At 26.2% G+C, this 21,210-nt stretch overlaps 1 protein-coding gene across 5 annotated transcripts in view; it reads right to left on the reverse strand.

Annotated features, from left to right (window-relative positions):
* The window catches only part of Alk (Anaplastic lymphoma kinase), a 312,304-nt gene that overhangs the window by 125,934 nt on the left and 165,160 nt on the right, over positions 1-21,210 (reverse strand). For 3 of the 5 annotated variants that reach the window (XM_040712433.2, XM_040712432.2, XM_071888916.1), the window contains exon 2: positions 18,937-19,459. In XM_040712433.2, coding sequence (XP_040568367.1) covers positions 18,937-19,351 — 415 coding nt within the window. In that variant the 5' untranslated portion in view covers positions 19,352-19,459. The remainder of the gene's footprint in view (positions 1-18,936; positions 19,460-21,210) is intronic. The other 2 variants (XM_071888914.1, XM_071888913.1) reach the window with 1 other exon arrangement.

Consider the following 21,210-nt stretch of genomic DNA (forward strand, 5'->3'; position numbering starts at 1 on the left):
AATAAGTGAGAATTGTTCAAATCATAAAGAGAGATAATTCGAAATCCACCAATCAAAGTTTATTTAACACGGCGTTACCTCCCTTTACACAATAAAATAGAGTGTATTCTTTGTCAGCTGATACTGGTTTCGGTTGTTTTTTCCTTAACTTGAATTGTAAACATTTATTGGTCGAATTAGAATTATCTCCTTTTAAGTTGTGAGTAATTTGTAACAATTATTAAATAATACTTCCGTAGTTGATAATAATTGGCCAACTACCACATTGTTTTGAGCTTTATTTTTTGTTTTGTTTTTCAGAGAAAAGGTTGCAAAATACAATAAAGATAACAACATGTAGAAGGGACATGATGAGTCGAAAATTGACAGCTGACACAAATTGCATAGAATATTATATTGTTTACAAGATAACGTCGATACTATATATATTTATTTGTGTTCTTACAAACAATTAATTGTTGTAAAAACAAGGCTTGTTCTCAAATTAAGTTAGTTATATAACTTTTTTTAAAGATAATTATTTTATTTTTATTAAGAATAAAAACTATTCTTAAAGCTTTATTAATGTAGGTTTTAAGATTATAGCCACATCCCCCTTTCTAATGGTCTCTAATTGTTTTCATTTATCTTTTGGTACATTAATAATTTATAATAATAAACCTTTGAAGGAGTTACTCTAAAAATTAACATCACTTAACATTATTTGAATTAATCCTCCAGAAATAAAAATCTTCACACAATAAATATCAGACTGAAAATAAAATAAAAATAGCTAAAATAAACTATAAAAGTCTATATTAACAAGGATAAAAACACTAAGAAAGAATTTGTTTTTATAATGGGAGGTTTTATTTCACTTTACAAAGAGAAACCTCTTCTTTTTCGGTCATATGAGCTAGCATAGAAAGGTCAATAATTATTGTCAAGCATCAAAAAAGGGATCACACAATCATTGATGTGTATAAAAAGCTAGTTAAAAATACCAAGATAAATGATATATATAATCAATAAAAAAGTTTTCCTTTTTTACTGCTAGTAGTCATTACAAGTGTTCTTTGCAAGGTATTTATTTACTGATACGCAGAGAGATGATTTCCCCTTAAACTTACAAGATAGTCCAGGATAAGAGTCCTAAAAAAAATTACTGACTATGGTTTCTATTATAATAAGTCTTTAGTCTATTTTCAGTCTTTATTTCGTCCCAGAATTGACTAATATATCATTCAAAGGGCTTGTTCTGAACAACTTGATTGAGACAAGGCGTTTCTGTAGGGCAGCTCATACGCAAAAATGAATTTCAATGTAAGAAAAAGTTCATGTGAAGAGGTAAGACAATAGTTTTTGTTCAAAACTGTTTTTGCGTTATTCGTGCACCTTATTTTCGTTGTGTACTGGAGCCTCACTCTGCAGATGTAGTATTTTGGACTTGGAAACAAAATATCTAGACGTGATATTTTTAGTTTCAACATGTTAAAGTGAATAGAAAAAACAATTAATTACTGCCCTGTAAGCAGTATCAAGGAATATTTCATTACTCTAAGGAATGACGCAACAAAACGGTTATAATAATAATGAAACAAAATATCATAAATGTAAATATCTAAAGTATGTTAACTCATACACATCATAATTCAAAAATGAATGTGGATGGTACATTTGTAGAGAACAATGACAGTAAAATGATATATCTTTCTATTAAATTCTCATTTCTAACATGGAGGGATCTACATAGTGGATAGTCTATGTTGTCGACTTTTTCCATAGAGTCTCCATAGTTTTTTCTGTCCTTTAATACTCAACCATAGAAAAATAGTTCACTGAATGTACATTTTCTTTATATTTACGTACAAAAGTCCTCATAATATGTACATGCTTGCCAAAATGGAAAAAGTATAATTTACAAAATTGGCAAAGAATTTATCTGTATACATTTAAAAAATATATTATATTAAATATGTAAGTTGTTTTTCTGTATACATACTAAGAAAGTTCTATCAACGTACTTTACTTAAATAAATTTAATTTAATTTGTAAATAACGCATCAAAAATACAATCTGAATTTTTATGTTATCTCATTTACTCCAAGATTTGAATGTATTATGTTTTATTCTTTTTACTTTATCCCTTGAGACGTTTATAGTACCTACATACTTTTTCAATTGAACAAATCTTTTGATTTAATTTTTTATTCTACATCTCTTTCAGGGATGAAAATTTGAGTCATGCTCAAGAAAACAAGAGTAAAGAAGAAAAAATATGCTGCGATCTTGACACAAAAGCAATTTTTGGAAACAATCAAGAAAACTGATTTTCTTTTATTTTTTGTCACAACCTATTATCTAAAAGGAAAATGCCAAAAGATCTCACAATAATATGGTAGCAGTTAGCCAACACCAGTCCAAAGGTTTGAGTAGAAGTCTGCCATATAGTTAAAAGTTCTCTGCAGCCTTTTCGGCACTGACACGTGAGAGGAGGAGTTGCACACTCTTTGCTTTTTTTGTTGTCGCTTCGATATTTTTACACTTTGAGACATAGGACATATACAAAACTTGTATATATTTTTTTGCGTCGGCTGTAAATTTGGTTGTATAATAAAAAATAAAAGGCTAAAATGTTAATTAATTGCAAAATGTTAATTTCAAGCACTATTATCTTTAGAGTGAGTTACATTTCAAGATTTTTTTAAATTTTAAAACGATTATAATAAAAGTCTTTAGAATACAAAAATGTATGGAACAACATAGCTCAATGGACAAAACGCTCCAGGGAAATTATTATCTTGCACTCAATGTGCATAGGTTTGCGTCTCAGTCGCCGTAGAGAAGAAAATATACATTATGTATATAAGATTTAAAGACAATTCGCATGTCAGATGGAGTAAATATAGGATTTTAATTTTTACTTATACTTAATCAGTGCAATTTAATCTGACCAATTAAAGGAACACTTAAAAAACATGGAGCTATTAACTGATTTTCATAAATCGTGCTTATACAAATACAGAAGCTAAATTGTAATTATTTTACTTTTATAAAATTATTTTAAACTATTTCTGACAAACACACGTTCCTCATTACTCCAACTTATAATAGCGATATTTCCCACACAACTTTAGTATCTTGGCTCTAGAATGAAACTCCGCCTATCCCACTTTTATATCCTGATTGCCACGTAAATTTAAAAATATATGTTGTCGCACACCGTACTTGCAAAATAGGGTGTATGATTTGCGTTTACTTCCTTCATCTCACAGAAGATTGTAGTTAATCTATTAAACCCTCATGACAGCTTACCTGAAAGACAAATTATTCAATTTGTCTGGATTTTCATATTATTGCTTCAATTTTTTTTTTTGTACATATTGAAGTGATTAGATTTTACAATTGGGCAAATGATAGGATGTTATGATAGTTATTAATTAAAAACACTCTTTTATTGTACTCTGAAAGACTGAAGGTGGAATAAATATGAGTAGATACATTTATTTTAAGTACATAGACTAATATTTTGTTTAAACTCAATATATTTAAGTCATTTTTTCCCTCATAAGAATATCCATATGACAACTTTATTAGAAGTAAGGTAAACTTTGTTTTAAGACATGTATGAAGGGAATTCTATAAACTTGGATAAATAAAAGCCGGCTTTATTTCAAAATATATCTTCCCCTCATTATTAAGACATATCTTTAGTTTGTTCTAATTTGATTCTTTGATTGTAATGAATAATTGCATTACGTTGTACATCTTACACAGTGTGCATTTTCATCATAAAATACGATTGTATTTTTATTGTTGTTGTTTTTGTGTGAGGGGATTACTTCTCTATTTTTTTATCCTCATTTGATCATTAATTTGGTGAAAATTGGATTATATTTATGTATTTGCAGAAAAAAAAACAACATATATCTATGGTATCATTCGACCAATTTATGTTGTACATACAATAACTATGATAGACGTACACATAAATTAAATTCTTTAAAGATTGTATAAATAAAATTAATTGATACGAAAACATCTCACCCTATATTAAATATAATAATATATCAGTGGAAGAGAAAACGAAATTAATATGATTCTACATTTTTTCGTGTAGGATTACTCTTCAATATTTGCTTAACCTTTATTTTTCTGCTGTTATAGTATATATATGTCCATAAATAAACAAAATATCGACAATTTACCATTATGCCATCAGAGTATGAATAGAAGTAAATTTATTGAATATAGAATATTTAGAAAAATATATGTCAACTACAACTACATTATACATTCGTATAGAATATCCAAAATTGTACCCTAGTTGGTATAGAAGCTCACTCATGTGGCTTTTCGAATTAATTCTTTGTACAAGCTGTAGTGTGTTAAAACCTTCAACTCCATACACTCGTCTGACCAAAATTTATCTGATTCTCAAACAAACTCTATACCAAGTACAAAACAAGGACCATGCGATCAAAATTGTGCTCTAGTGAAACTTTTTTGTTCACTATCAGCGCAGAATAATATTTCATAATTAACTAAGTAGCATTGAGGAATTCAACCTTATGACTAATTAAGAAGTTAAATTCTGAAAAGAGAAGAAAAAGTTGCAAATACGGCATAAGGAAAAATAATAAAAAAGATAAAGTTACGTCATCTATGGGCTAGTCATAAGCAAGATCTTGTGTAAGAAAATATATTTTACTATAAACATCAATGATTATAGCCACGTTGTACCACTTTATTTTAACCCTTTGTTAGTGAACTGGGATATTATACACCCTAAGATTTATACCAATGCTTATTAGTCCTTTAAATTTTTATTTTATCGAACATCATTGGACTTTTTTCTGTATGCTGCAGAACCAATAAATTTGAATATAATCAATGCTTCGTTCATCTTAATAATGTATTGTGTATGATATTTTCGTATATTTACCAATTCTAATCAAAGCTTAGTGAATCTAATAAACTGAGCAGCTTAGAAGTCGTCCTTTTTTTCCTCTTTGATTTCTTTGACACTTTTTTTTTCAATCTAAGGAATGAAGTACATTCGAACAACAATAGCTACAAAATTATAGCTAATATTTTTATACATAATAGAAGCAACCTCATCAAAATTTCATTAATACTAATTATATTCATAAAATTTTAATAAAGTAATTAATATTTCATTAAAATGTTAATCAAAGACCAAAATTTAATTATTTTAGTATAAAAATAAGAAACTATATTTTGTAGAATCCCCAAACTCATGTTGTTAAGAATATTATAAGAAAATATTTTATTTTTTTCTTTATGCCCTATGATCATACCACTATTTTTAGCATTATTATTGATATTAACGCTTGCAAAATGGATGGAATAATAAGAAAACTGATTCAAAATTTTAATGACCGACAGCGTTCAAACTATTATTAGTTTATTTTTTACCCAGTTAACTAACCGAAAGAAGAAGTTCATTAATAAAAGTAATGCCCTTTTATTCTCTCCCATAACAATCGTTAAAGGGTTTCTTTTAACTTTTCTACAAAATTCGTTCCAACTACTATTTCTTCTAAAAGATGGGAATTATTTGCAGCTTAAAACGGGCTACTTCAAGGTCACCCAAGCAACACTAATATTTATGTACATGAGTAGACAATCCATACCATAGAGTATTTATAGAGATCTTATCTGGCAAAAACTCATTTTTTAGGTAACAAATTACATTTAAAAAGTGAATACAGCGTTATAAGCATATTGAAATTTCTATAGCTTAGACTACACACAACCAAAATCTCAGGAGAACAATAATCTACAGACTTTATTTTATCAATAATGACACCCTCTCATGAGTTGCTTAAAAAATTAAGTTTTTCCCAGCATCTCTTGAGGGAATCCTTCAAAAACCCTTAAACTATGCAAAATCATCTACACAAGCTGAATTTGATTATAGTCACAACACAATTTTGTCATATATAAATAAGGTGTGCAATTTTCTTTACTTTCACTTCCTAATTTTTTAATTTATCTATTAATTTTCGCAGCTGCTATTAATCATATATTTATTTATCTTGTTACATTAATTTAAGCTTTGGATGTAGGGTCATATTAATAGTCTTCATTTTACTCCTTAAAATCCTTTCTTCCACATATGAAGAAGCATGATTTATATTAGTATGTTACTTTTTGTAAATAAAGATAAAATAATTTATCATTTCTAATTTTTCTGTATTTGCAATCCCACCAACATAATTTATCATTGGTTAAATTAAAATCTTATTAAGTATATTCATCTATAAAATGGTATTATTGAATTTTAAGATTTTGGGGAATATTATATAGATAATATTAATAAATAAATATTTGGTATTAGATTTCAAAATCTATTTCTTATCACGTACAAACATATATGGCTCTATTATGGTCAGTGATCTAAGAAAAGGAATAATGTAACTATATTTTATAAAATAAATATTTGAACAATTTTGATATGATATTTGTTCTATTTACATTGTTCGCAGTAATAGCGTTGTTTTTATTGAAAAAGATTTTCATGTCAATTAATAGATACCATTGCATATAGTACCACATACTAAATTTATAGGGTGTCAAAATATTTGCTAAAATTTGAGAAGAATTCTACTCTCAGTCCTACGAAGAATTACATTTATAACTCGACAACCAATCTTCATGAATATATTTCGTTCTTCATGACCTACACCATGGTGATTACTTTATATTTAGAGGTTCCCTTATCAAAAATAAATAAATAATTATTACAGCTTTTGGAGTTTGGCAGAACAGCAGGCTAGAGCAGGTGCTACTTAATGTGGCTTCAAGGAATGTGTCCAAATAAGTGCCAATGTGTCAAACAATGGTAATGAAGAATATATATCTGGAATGACATATCTAAAAAGTTGGCAAAGTTAAAAGTTTTTATTTTAATTCAGTTTAGAGTCACCATTAGTAGAATGTCAGTATTATGTATTGCAAAACTATAAGTGTGAGACATCATTGAGCTTGGAGTAGAATTGAAGATTGAAAGTGGACCAATTATTTACTAAATACAGATTTGGATTTGCGTTTATTTGCTTAATTTCCTATCTTAGATGTATTCCACTAATCTAATGAAACATTATAACTGTTTAACAGCTTTTCTTCCAACTACTTTTCCAGTAGTCATATTATTTTACAGGTTCTTTTTAACAACGTTGTATATCAAATAAATTATATGATATTTAAAACAAATCATTGCCCAAAAATCAACACGTACCGACTGTAAAAAAAGACTTCTGTGCATTAAAATAGGGTGTCTGCTTTAACTAAATCATTGGATGATATCATATCATATGGTTTTTTATTAACAAATCGTCCATTTTAAACTTCGATCCTCAATAAGAAGATAATACTAATTGGGTGCTAAAAAAATAGATGCAAAATGAAGCATAAATAATATTTATGATAAGCAGGGATAGGGGTTATTTGTGATTTAAAAAATGAAATCTCTATTTTTAAACTTTGTTTAAATATTTCTTTTTTTTGTGAATTCAAATTAAGAAAATTGTAAAATAAAATATATTTATGTATATATTGTACAAATTTGATTGAAATTGCACTTTTAAATATATAACATATATCTAATTATGTATACAATAATGAAAAATAAGTCTAGACACAATTTTCCATTGCATTTTTGATAAGTTTAGCGACTATATAAAAAAAATTATGTCACTCAACCAAAAGCTTAAGTTCTCTGCTTTCATTTTATATATAGAATATAAACAAAAGAAGCAAAGTAATCATGATGGAAGAAAAAAAGGTTACATTGGCGTTAAAGTCCACTGCAGCAAGATCAAAATATTTCCTCTCAAGGATAGAATCCGTAACATTATCACAGAGGCCTGAAACTTGACCTTGTTGACAGTTCTAATGTACCTGTTGGAATGATGAAAGCAAACGATGAGTTCATTCAACTAGTTGTGCACAGGGTTTTTAGTTAATGTTTTTTTTTTTTTAAATCCGATTTCCTTTTTTTTAAAGAAATTAGAAGACGTGAATAACTCACCTAAATGAGTATTTATAGTTCTAATGTGCTTCTTAATACTTTTGAGTGACTTTCCCATATATTTTTGTACGGTTTTGCTAGCTGTGGACCGGTCCACATTTTTTATATTGGCGTACACGTCGAATTTCATAAATCGGTTCTTATTAAAATCATTTCTTACCTCTTTCGACTTCAACTTAGTACCCTCCCACTCGTATACTTACCTTTAATGTAATCACCAATGACCAAACGATTTTTACTCGACACATGAGTAGACTAAAATTGGTCTTTTGGGTAGGATCTACCTGATGTCTGATGTGGTCTTGCCGGTGCAAACTAAAAAGCTAATTTAGTATCTTTTATTTATAGATTGAAAGTAGTCTCAATACATATTTATATCCTCGATTAAAACTAAAGATATTACAATATCTCGTTTTAGCATAGCTCATAAAAATTTAGCCTCCAAAAAATCTTAAGAAAATAGCTTATAATTTTATATTTTATTGGAATAAACACAGCTATATGTTTGTTTATTTTTAAAACTTGTACGATATCTACTTAGTCTAATAGAGTTACGTTTAGAATTTAAAAAAATAATATTTACTAAATATAGTGTCGGAAAAAATATATCACGTGTGGTTTTCATGGATGAGATAAACTAATTATGTGAGTGATTCAATGATATAAATATCTATATATAGGGTCTTGGAGATAAATTGGGATCAATAAAGGTTGTAAGTAGAACAAAATTGTAATGATTCAATTTATTCTCTATTTCATGCCAATAAGGTTATTCAATGATTTAATCTATTCATAAATACTAAATAGATATTTGATATGAAATATATTGAAGTACGGGTTAATCTTCTTGCCTCTTAAAAATTAATTACTTTTTACAACTAATCAAAAAACCGAGAAAATTTTATTTAATTTCGAAAATATTTCATTCAAACTTATATTCCACATTTATTAAATAATTCAATTCAAAATTTAAATTTGATCCTTTATTTTGCTGGAATTTTTATACACATTGTGTAGTAAATGTATTCAAAGTAACTTATGAAACAGTTTATTTTTTGAATGCTATAATGTTTTTGATTAATTTGAGTTACCTTAAATTATGACTTAGGTATACATATAGTTAATTCATTTCAAAATACGCATATTAATAAAAATTAAGCTCAAAAACGAGATTTAAAAAGAAAGACTTAAAAGATCCAACCTTCTCCCATTAAAATTTAAAAATGGTGATAAATTGAATTAACTATAAACAATTTATTTACTTTCAAAATAAATCTATTGTGGCATTCAAACCTTCTTTTTTTTTTTTTTTTCAATCTTTACCATAACTATTGTCGAAGATGTAATCTTTTATTGTATTTTGTAACCTTTGTCTACGAAAATAAAAAACGAAAAAAAAATTAGTTGAGAGTTATCCAATTCTACTAAATATTGCATTATTTTTCATTAAAGATAATTGTTTCACAATATTAAATTCGTATTTAATTAATCAACGTTTATATCGTTATTTATTAATGAAAAGACTAGAACTCGTAGAAAAGTTCATATCTGAGAAAATAATACATAATAGGTACACTTATTGTTATTGATTAAACAGTTCCGTGACACATTATAATTATTTAAATAAACAGCTAAAAAGTCTAATATTTCATGTTTTAAATCCTATATATATATATATATATTTACTTTTCATTATCTTTCTTAATAGTAACTCTAATCAAAAATATTTTTTTTCATAATAAATGAAGAGTAGTGAACTTTCCTCAGCTGAATTAAAAATGTAACACTTATATGTAATTCTTATCTAAATTTAATATGCAAACTTCTTTACCTAACAATGACTCAAACTATGGATACAAACAATTTATTTTTAAATTGTATTGGGAATTCTTTAGACAGATAAATTAAATTGAAAATCATGATTTAATATTGAAAATATTCGTTTCAATTAAATAAACCTTATATAGTATACAATTAAAGTTTATATATATGATCGAATAATCTTTTAAAAAATTGATATGTTTATGTCCAATATTGGAAAATATATTTTTTTCTTTTTGAGGAAAGAATTTGAATAATTTCGTACTTTGTGTAGGGATGAAAAAAAAACCGTTCAAAAAACTCTCTTTCCACAAAGAAATTAATAACACATTTTTTTTTTTTTTTTTTTTGAAAAAACACAGATTTATATATATGGAAGTAAAGGTATAATAGATAAGAAAGAAAGCGCGCCAAAAAATACATCACTTAAAAATTAGGAGAGGATAAAAGTAATTAAAGTATGATACTATATGGCCTTTATTCCAAATAAAAATTAATAAATTTAAAGGTGTTTTCCTTAATGCTATATCCATAAGCATCAGTTGTTTTATTTTAATTTGAATAGTTGCATTAAAACTAATATTGTCAAGATAACATTTTTTGGGCCCGTTTTGGTACTAGAATTGGTATTTTGATACATTTAATACCAAAAATATCAAGCAAAAATGTCGTAAAGAGCTATTTGCTTAAACTCATAAGATGTTCGCAAAATGTTTTGTTGGTAAATGGGAGAAAAATGGGTAAGCTACAAAATGTAAATGGTGCTTCTTTGGAGGGCCAATTTTTAAATGACTTAAGGGGGTTGTAATAACCAGTTCTAATGCTCATTTTGTTTAGTATTGTTTTAAATACGTCACCTATTTCACCAATATGCCAAACAATACTTATTGTTGGGTTTTGAATTTTAGATCTTATATATATTTTTAATCTTTAAAAACTTTGCTCGAAAATATTAGTTCAAATGACATAATTTGGCACCATTTAATTTATTGCTATAAATATCATCATTTATATTTTGTCGCCCAGTCTAATCCTTAATAAAATCGTCTATGAGATTAATGTGTTTTTTTTTTCTTTTGGCTGATTTTTTTTTCATAAATACCTGTTTATTTCCGTAATAAAAATGACTACTCCAAATTCCTTCAATTTAATTAATAGAATCAATTAAAAAAATACAAGTAATGAATTGTGCACTTTTTGGACTCGGTCGATAAAAGTTCAGAGCATCTCTTCTTCCTTAGTCTGTCAATCACTTCAAAGAGTTGAATATATGGTACATCAACTCCGAGACTGGAAAATACGATAATTTCAAAATAAAGCCTTGATACCAAAAATATAGACAGTCATGTACACTGCAAAGACAAATACAAAGGCAATACTTGAAGGAGTGGAGAAGATGATCAAGATTTCAATGTCAACGATGCAAAGTTTTGATAAGAATATAATAATAAAGAGTTAGCTTACTCATTTCAACAGTTTTAGATATTTCCAAATATCTAAAATAAATTACTTTAAAAAAAAATTATATTACATTATTTTGACGGGTGAACTCTATCTTTTTTATCAAAAGTTCCAAAAGCTGTTTCAGTCCTGATCTGTATTGTTTCTTTTAATTTTACTAGCAGATTATAGAAATGTGATACAAAATTTTAACTTAAGAAATAAATGAAATGTAAGTATTTCCGTAAGTAAATGTAATTGAAATATTTTATGATGAAACAATTTACTTATACAGTCTAAGTTCAAATGAAAAATTCAATTTATGTTTTTATACTACCAAGTTTATGATCAATACAAATAATCAAATTAGAAAATTAAAACTAAAATCTCATTGCTATTAAAAGTTTTTGAAAAAATTGCACTGTAACGAAAGTTTGTATCAAAGTTTGTTTATTTTATATTGTAACTTTTCTGTCTGATTTATGTCGTATGACTCAATTGATGTTATTTAAAGAGTACTTTTTGGACAAAAAAAGTTGTCATACGTAAGAAAACTCTTTAGCATAGAAATAAAATTGATCAAACATGAAATTTGGTACCTAGTACGAGAACGAAAAAAAAAAATCATATGATGATACCGAAAAAATTGTTTTAAATTGACTAAATAATCAGAAATCAATTTCAAAAAACTAAAATAGCAGTATAGAAAAAATAATTTAGAACAAAAAAAAACCTGTTTTATTCAACCTTAACAAATGGGTATTTGTTTTGAAAAAGTAATTATCATTTTGCAGTGTCTGCATTTCTCTACCTATAAATTATAAATACAGGATGATTAGAAAACGTTCATCTGGTAAGTTAAAAAAAATAAAAAATTATGGATGATTCTTACAAAATAATGTATATTTATATATAATAAAGCGAATAAAATAGAAAATGAAACACAACCAGATATTCAACATTGTGGATTGTAGTTGGAAGATTTATAAGGCATCATTACAAATACAATGATTTTACTCCATAATTTATAGTTATGTTATTAATAATAAGTCCACGACATTCCGCTAAAAAATTATGCAAACATTATTGAACACTATGAACTATTACAATGCAACAAAATTCAGGGATCGGAACGCTTGTCGTCTAAAACACGCAATATAAATGGGGTTTTTCAGTTTTACTTTTAATTTTCTTATTTAATCTTTATTGATGGAACAAAATTTCACTCCTAAGTATTAATAGTAAAATCAACTCAGGCTTTTTTCAATCGAAAAGGATGTTTCACTAAGGGGATTGGGACTGTTTATTATGAGACCACAAGATAAAATTTGAGTATTTACTGAGTTGATACAATTTGACGGAAATTAGTCAAATATATGTTCCTTGTTAAATATCTGGCTTATTTCCCTAAGAGATTCTTTAAGAAATAACATTGTTTCACCATTACACCCATCTAATGACTAAAAAATAAGATGTACGTATAAAATACAAATAATAGTTTCACTGTATATAATGATCTCTGAATTGTAAATCATATACCATTATAGTATGAAGAAACAAATTAAAAAACAGTAGAATATCCAAGTATTACTGTATAAAAATACTTAAATCTTGCTGACATATAGTTGAACTCATATTACAGAAGGAAACTATTATATATAAAATTAAAAGAAAAAAAGGAATGTTACTTTAGATGAGGGTAAGCAGCAACCTTAAAGTACTCCTTCGAACATCAAATGATATTTTTTTATCCGAAGATGTTATTATTATCTTTTTATTCTTGAGAAAATAACTTCTAAGTATTGAGTGAGCAGTTACGTGTGAGTTCACTTGTGTAAAAAAGAGAGTCACATCAAGGATTTGTTGGGAAATTATCTTATATATTAGAAAATGGAACATTTACATGTTCATCGATGCCTTCAACTAGCAGTAGTAGCCAATGACGACTTCTACTATTAGTTTATTATATTACTTAATCAAAAATAAATACTACTTTAATACAATACATATGGAACATTCTTAAATTGTTTTAATCTTCTTGTATCTAAAATATTAATTGTTATTACAATTAGTTAAATAAATTGACTCTAATATTATTTATTAAGATTTTTTTTTGCAACATTACATTAGTCATTTACTAAATATATTAGCAATATCAAGAAACAAAAAAAAAAAATTATCTATCGGTTTTGGACGACAAACTTATAAAATTTATCTATTAGTTATCGCTATAATATAAGGTTTACTTTTTAGTTATTGCAATAATATACAGGTTATGTTTTAGTCTAACAATAATATAAGGTATTCTTTTTTAGTTTCAGCTATAACATTAATTAAGTGAAAAAACTATGCAAAACGAATTAGCTCCAAAAGATGATCTTTCATTTTACCAAATTGCGAATGTTGAGGCACATTTTGTAGGAAGGTTATTTAATGTAACTTCATAAATAGTTTATCTTTTGTATGCCAAAATGTAATTACTTTTTTTAAAATTTATTTCACATCGAAATATGTCTTTAAATTATAATTTTAAAGTAAAAACGTGGTTTAAAACAAGATTTTAAATGCCAAATCTAATAAAATTAAAGGTTTTAGTGGTCATTATAGTGTTGTATGACTTAAAGAATACTAAGATAATGGTGCTAAATAGTTAATTATTTTCGTAATTGTACAAATATTTATAGATAAGTATTGATATAATTAATGTTGGTTCGTAATTATACATTCAGATAACTTGTATTTCGTCAGTTAATAAATTTCTAAAAAGTACATTACTTACTAGGGTAAGAACCTGGTGATACATTCATAAATATATGAAAAAAGCTGTATTCTATCTTTAAAAAATATATCTTACAAAAATTAACTTTTTATAACTTGGTTATTAGTAGATTTAAATAGTGGAAATACATTCACTTTGCCATAAAAGAAAGCTAAAAAACATTAGACAGGATATGAAAAGCCTTTCGACTGTTGAAACGCTAATTATAAAAACAATAATGTTCTACTTACATCATTGAATTATGGTTCAGAGATGAGAAATCTTTTACATCCCTACATCATTTATTTTATTTTATTATTATTACCAATGGTCTTTATTTACATAATAAAAACATCAAGACCCTGCATTAAACACGTTATATTTTTATATCAATTAAATACAAAAAATCCCCCTTACAGACCAATAATTACTGGGAGCAACTGTACGTCTGAGAATATGAGTATTATTGTGGACCACTCTACAAATACCTAGTAAAGGATATGCTAAATTATGTCAAAAAAATCTTTTACATCTTAAATTACATGAAATAAATCAACAAATGTTTTTCCAGTGTTTTTGAATGTCACTGGCTTTTAATATATCATATTCAGAAGAGGTCATTAAATAATTTGAAAAAGGCATGCAAAACGTTCTCCTGATGCTCTCATTCCTGGTTCTTACTGCTACATATTTGAGTTTACCAAGGATATATTTATTCAAGTACTATGCCAATATATTCATGGGATTCATTAACAAACTCATTAAAGGAGTGTTTTATGTCATTCTTAGAATGTATCTCAGAATCTGCAAGAGATTAAATATGTCATATTAATATGGACAGAGGAAGAATTTTAGAGCTTTAGGTAAACTACTAAAAGGCATTGGTAGATTTTCAGGATCCAATTTCAACCTATTTTATTTCGTTTCGTGGTAAAAACAATTATATACAGCAGTATCATGTCTTATGTCTAATTTCTCAAATATTATGGTACTCTTATTTGTGATTTCTCGGATACCAATTATTTAAAATAACTACTTTTTATTCCGGGTTGGACCTAAAAAGTGCTTTTTTTTTGTACAAAAATACTCACTTCTGAAATAATAGTTAGCATGAGCATTTGAATGAACAAGATACGAACTGAAGGCTCTATTTACGAGTTTTTTCATATTTTTTGACGGATGAGTGGATTTAAAAATTATATTGGAAACAAAAGTCTGGCATCTATGAGAGTAACAATCTCAGAAAGGAAAGTTTATTTCAAAGTATCTAAATAGTTTGATAGCTTTTTTACATATATACTGCATTATAATAAACGTGTATGGAATTTAGGGAGACCAAATCGTTAAATAATTTGCTAATCCAGGAAAAGAGAAAAACTTTTTATTTGTCTTGGTTTGAAAATAGAGTTAACAAAATAATCTAACAAAAGTACATTTGCCTGACACATATAAGTATAGTAAAAATATACCTTATATTTTATTAGTTCTTACAAGGAAAATCACATTTCCATTTTAATATATTTTGTAAATCACTTATTAGGAAAACCTTTCACACATAGGTAAACAAAACTTGGTAAAAAGTAATTCTATTTATTTCCTATTTTCAATGACGAAATTCATATATTATTTGTTATACACAAAAAATCTATTGACGCAAGTAACAATTGAATTTACTCAACTGATTAATGTTATTATAAAAAAATTCACAAAAGGAAGTAAAATCTCAGTTTTAATTTGAACACAGTTTCTAATAGTTTTTAAGAAAAAGTTCACTATATTTTTTGTTAGATTAAGTCCTATTAAACAATAAAGTACAATATATGGCCCCTATGTTGAAATATTCCAAACTTATCGATAAATAATTGGAATTTCACAAATCAACGTTCTGAACAATAGTACACAAAATTGACGGCAGACATAAATTAATATATTGGAAATTATTGATGCTTTGTAGATTTGCACCCCTTTCTGGAACCTCACTCAATAAAATAAGTAATAAACAGTTTGTATAAAAAATAATTTATATAATATGTTAAATAATGCTTTAAGAAATATATATATATAATATTCTTATTGTAATTATCTCTCATAGAAACAACCCATGTTTGTTTTTCCGTATAAATAATGTTCACACCTATTGGTATAGAAAAAGTAAGTTTTTTAAATCAATTATAATAAAAAAAATCCCCTGATGTAATAATTATATAAACTTATTGGAGAGATAGAAAATATATTCTACAAAAATATTAATATAGTTTAGCAAAGTACTTCTTCTTGTAATTATACATGTAATCCATATTATAATAATTGATTACAGTAGGAAATGAAATATATATAGTGAGCATTGACTTTCTCAGATAGTACTCCATCACAACAAAGAATGTTTCGCCGTCTCAGAGCAATGTACTATGGAAGGCTAGATGGATGTCATAGGGGATATATGTATTCAATAAATATATGTTCTTTGTCACAAAAAAAGTTTAACCTTTCAAATCCCTTACATTGAAACATTGATGAATAACTATTTTAAGGCAATTTATTATAATATACTTTTGGAAATAATTTAGGTAAAACTAGCATTTAATTCTGTATTATTCTTAAGATATAAAAATAAATACATAAATTTAACAGTGTTTATTATTTACGAGTGGGATCTTGTATTTAAAAAAAAACAAATTCCTAATCACGAACAGGTTCACGAGAATTGTGAAACTGTAGTTTGGTTAGAACTAAAGGACACAAAGAAAAGGAAAATTTGACTTTTAATAATATTATTGTGCTTCAAAAAAGAATTAGTTGTTATTTCTCCATGTTTTGTACACAGTTAAATACATATGTTCACAATTTACTAGTAAAGATGGGAAAAAAAGGATTTCTTGTATATATAAAAAAAGTATATACTTCTTAATGTTTTCATTTCCCTTGTTAGTTTACGATTATCTATCGAAAAATAAATAATGTTGTAAAGATAATCTTAAAAAATGACAAAATAAAACTTTTTTTTGTTTCTTTGATGTTTTAAAAATATGAAAAAAACAATTATAAATATAAGATCAATATTTAAAAAGAAGAATATAATTTACACAACTATTTTCCTGATATCTTCAAAAAACTAGAAATGTAACTTAAGTGTATTTCCTTTCAAATAATAGTGCTAGACAAAGTAACTTTATTTGATCTATTTCTTACATACTTACATCCCTAATTTATTTTTTGATGGTCAACAAAAATGTTACAATAGCAATATTATAACATGTTGTATGTCATTCATTAAAATAAATTTCTATATTTAATTTTTTTAAGCATCCTTATTTGACTGGGATGAGATACACCCAATATTTATAAAAATGCTTCTTTTTTTATTGAATCTACATTTCATTACCAACATTTTTTAGTATGCTTCTTCAAATTTTAATCAGATTATAGAAAATTTTTAATTTATCTTGAGAATTAATTTTCTGAAAAGTCCTTTTCTTTGTTCTTTTTTCCCCTGGATTCTTCTTATTTTTAAATTAAGGACTGATGCATACAACGGTAGAATTAGAAATTTAATGTTGTAGTTTCTAATTTTTATAATAGATGCTACCTCATCAAAAACTTATGGGTATGAATAATTCCCAAAATTTGCAAACAGTAATGAATATTTCAGTAAACTTTTTATCGTAAATAAAAAAAATTCTATTTTCACCTTAAGAATGACAAATTATAAGTTGTTGAAATCCTAACCTCATGTTATTTATTTTATTTCAAAAGTTTTTTTGCATTCATACTAGTATTTTCAGCATTATTATCATTGTTTGACTGTTTATGACGTCGATAACTACGTATAATTATTCATTTTTTAGGGGAGAGTGTTTTGTTTTACCCAATTTACTAAGCGCCTTTTAAAAAGAATTTCACTATTGGAGGTTTAAGATCTATATATTTTGTGTCTCTATTTTCATTCCGAATACGTCTAAATTAACATGGGCAATTATTTTGCAGTTTGTCTTAGAAATGCCTCCAATATATCATGTTTTTTTAAAAATATTCTACAATATTTTAACAAGGTTAGAGTCAAAATAATAATTATAGTTGGCTAATTTGTATGTCCTTTGGGTTTTTCTCTCTGGGATGTAGATAATTTATAATTGTAATTAAATGTTGTTTGCTCTTGTTTTTCCTTTCGAACAAAATGGATTTCTGAGGGTATGAAAATGAGTACATGATAATTTAAATGGGAAAAACACTCAAACACTCAAGAGACTATTCATCAACTTGTATAAACAATCTTTTACACAAGTATTTTTAATATTAATGATAAAAAAAAGTAGCTTTAATGTGTAGTAAGGAATCTTTCCCCCCCATTAAATTAATGGATTAATACAATTACATTTTCAAGATACATAGGAAACAATGTAAGACTGTAAATTTAATTAAACAAATATTATATGTTAAATTATTTGGTCCTAGTTTAATTTTACTTTTTCTCTTAATTCATTTTGACAATATGGATTGTCAGGAAAGAATGCTTGAATAATTATTATTTCTCACTCCTACCTCTTAGAATGTTTTTTTTTTTATGTTGAGATGTGAAAAGGAACAACATCCGGCGGAAGTAAAAAAAAAGAAGTTTAAATTAATAATCTACAAGATATCAAGACGGCTTTTCGTAATGATTTCTCAGTATATTGAAAATTCAAGAGCAAACAAGGATCACTGTAGTTAACAAACTTGTTTTCTTTAAGCAGATATGCCGTCTCTAAAAGTTGTCATATTTTAGATAACACTATCTAAGCCGTGTTTTTAGACTCAAAGGAATTCCATCCTTTATAATCATATCCATGTATAAAGAGACGCAGTTACATATAGTATAATTGCAGAAATAAATACAAAGTCTTACCTTCAGAAGATCCACTTTTGTCAGTACTCGGGCCAAAGAACTTTGATTTCAGCTTGTTATGAAAGTATCCAACTTGTTTTCCGTCACATCGATAAAAACCATGCTGACCCGGTTTGGATGAGGAGGAAAGCTTTTCTTCTTTGTAAGAGTCCTCATCCCAAGTCCAGTTACATTTTTCTTCTTTTTCAAAATCACAATCCATTCCTGTAACATTTCGCCAAGTCAGAGTTATTACTGTATGGTTACTGTATAAGCCATTTGTTCGAATAGAGGAATGAGAGCCAAGTGCTCTGACAATGGCTTCCTCTCTAGAATCAGAGAGAAATGTTCGAGCTACTGTGTTCCATTTCTGACTTGAATTAGATGGGAAGAAACTAAGAACTCCTAGGATTTGAATGATTAAAATCCAACTCATGTCTTTGACAAGGAGTTCTTTTTGTGTTTTTATTTTAAATGAACCCCGAAAGATATGTATGACAATTATTATTTTCTATGTCATCTTGTGATAATAGTTGTATACTGCCTAAAATATTCATAATAACAGTAAAACTAAAAATTTATATATAGAATGCATTGTTTAGAATTTATTTTTTAATAGTTAAAGCATAAAACTCTTTTTGATTAAATTTTTTAATCTTTGATCACTGCTATGTACAACTAATTAATATTTATGTAATTAAAAACTATTTCCTTTTTCTGTAATATTTTTATACTTATATAGAGATAAATATTGCCCTGAGTAATAATTATACGAAAATATTAATTATACTTGATCCAAAATAATCTGTACATGATATAATCTTCGTAAGATGTTTTTCAAAAATTTTGTATGTAAATAAGGAAAGTTATTATATTATACACATATGGAAATTGATATTTCTAAAATTATAGTTAAAAAAAGGTGAAAAATTATATTAATTATATTTGTTAAATATTCTCCAAGTTTTTAAAACTATTTTACAATTATAAAGGTCCATTATAATGTAAAAATACTTGTACGAATAAAAAACATCGGAAAATAAAAATGGTTATTTTAAAATACTGTTTAGATTATGAATAAAGCGTTTCAATTTAACTATAACTTGTTATTGTTAAAGTAAAAACATAATTTTTATTAAATATTCATTACTTTATGCAAATTTTGGGTATCAAATTAGTACCCATCAGTTTTAATGAAATAAATTGTTTATATAAAATAATATCAACAACATTACATTTTCTCACAATGAAAATGAGGCAGAGTCAAAAAATTTACAAGGAAGAACTTTTAAGCGAAACAATTATTGACATTAACTAAACTTCGATTTAAAACTTCTATATTCAACAAGGTATTATGTATATAAATGATATTTTACTTATAATCAGATTTAATGTTTTAAGGTCAAATATAGATCTAGAAGAATAATATGTGATTTTTTATTTGTGATCGATATAATAGATTAATTAGAAAAATAATGATTATTTAATATAACGACTAGTAACCATCATTAACTGTTATTATCTAATATTTCAATCAAGAGTTGTCAAACATTATTTATTTGGCAAAATAATTTTCATTGTAAAATACAGTTGTGATATAAAATTTATGGTTGTATACATATTTGATGTTAAAGAAATCCGGACTGTTGACACCTACCCCGGTCTCTCTTTCATAAACATATTTATATAAATTCATCTTCTGGAAAGTCATCTTTTATGTTGTGTTAATTATTTGATATAGACAAAATAATACACTTAAATATTGTTGACTGTTTCCTCTCTATGACATTTAGAATTGAGATTGATTGCTATATAATTAAACTTATTTGTAGGCATTAAAAAATATCATCTGTAAGAATATAGTCCCACAGCTTCTAAAAACGACATTTCTTAACAAAATATTCTCTACAAAACAAAATGAATCAAGTTTTTTAAAGCAATATATTTTATTTAAGAAATATATATTTTAATTAGTGCTAACTTGTATATGTGATTTTTAGTAATGAACAAAATTAATTTAGATCTCTTTAAATTTTGAAATTGACTCTAATGTTTTTTTTTTAATATAAAAAAAGCTACCAGACGCACTAAAGAGAATGTAAAAAGAAAACATGTCCGGCAGAGTGAGCTCAGTTAGTCAATCAACATTTATTAATTAATTTTTGGTGACATTTATATAATTCATTTTATAAATTATGAAAGCTTATATTATATGTGATTTTTTCTTCATTTTAAGTATCAAAAACACTCATATTAACTACAAGTGGGAAATGATGGTGTTTAACCCTTCAGCAC

Source organism: Lepeophtheirus salmonis, chromosome 5, assembly GCF_016086655.4.
Source record: "Lepeophtheirus salmonis chromosome 5, UVic_Lsal_1.4, whole genome shotgun sequence".
Taxonomy (NCBI): domain Eukaryota; kingdom Metazoa; phylum Arthropoda; class Copepoda; order Siphonostomatoida; family Caligidae; genus Lepeophtheirus; species Lepeophtheirus salmonis.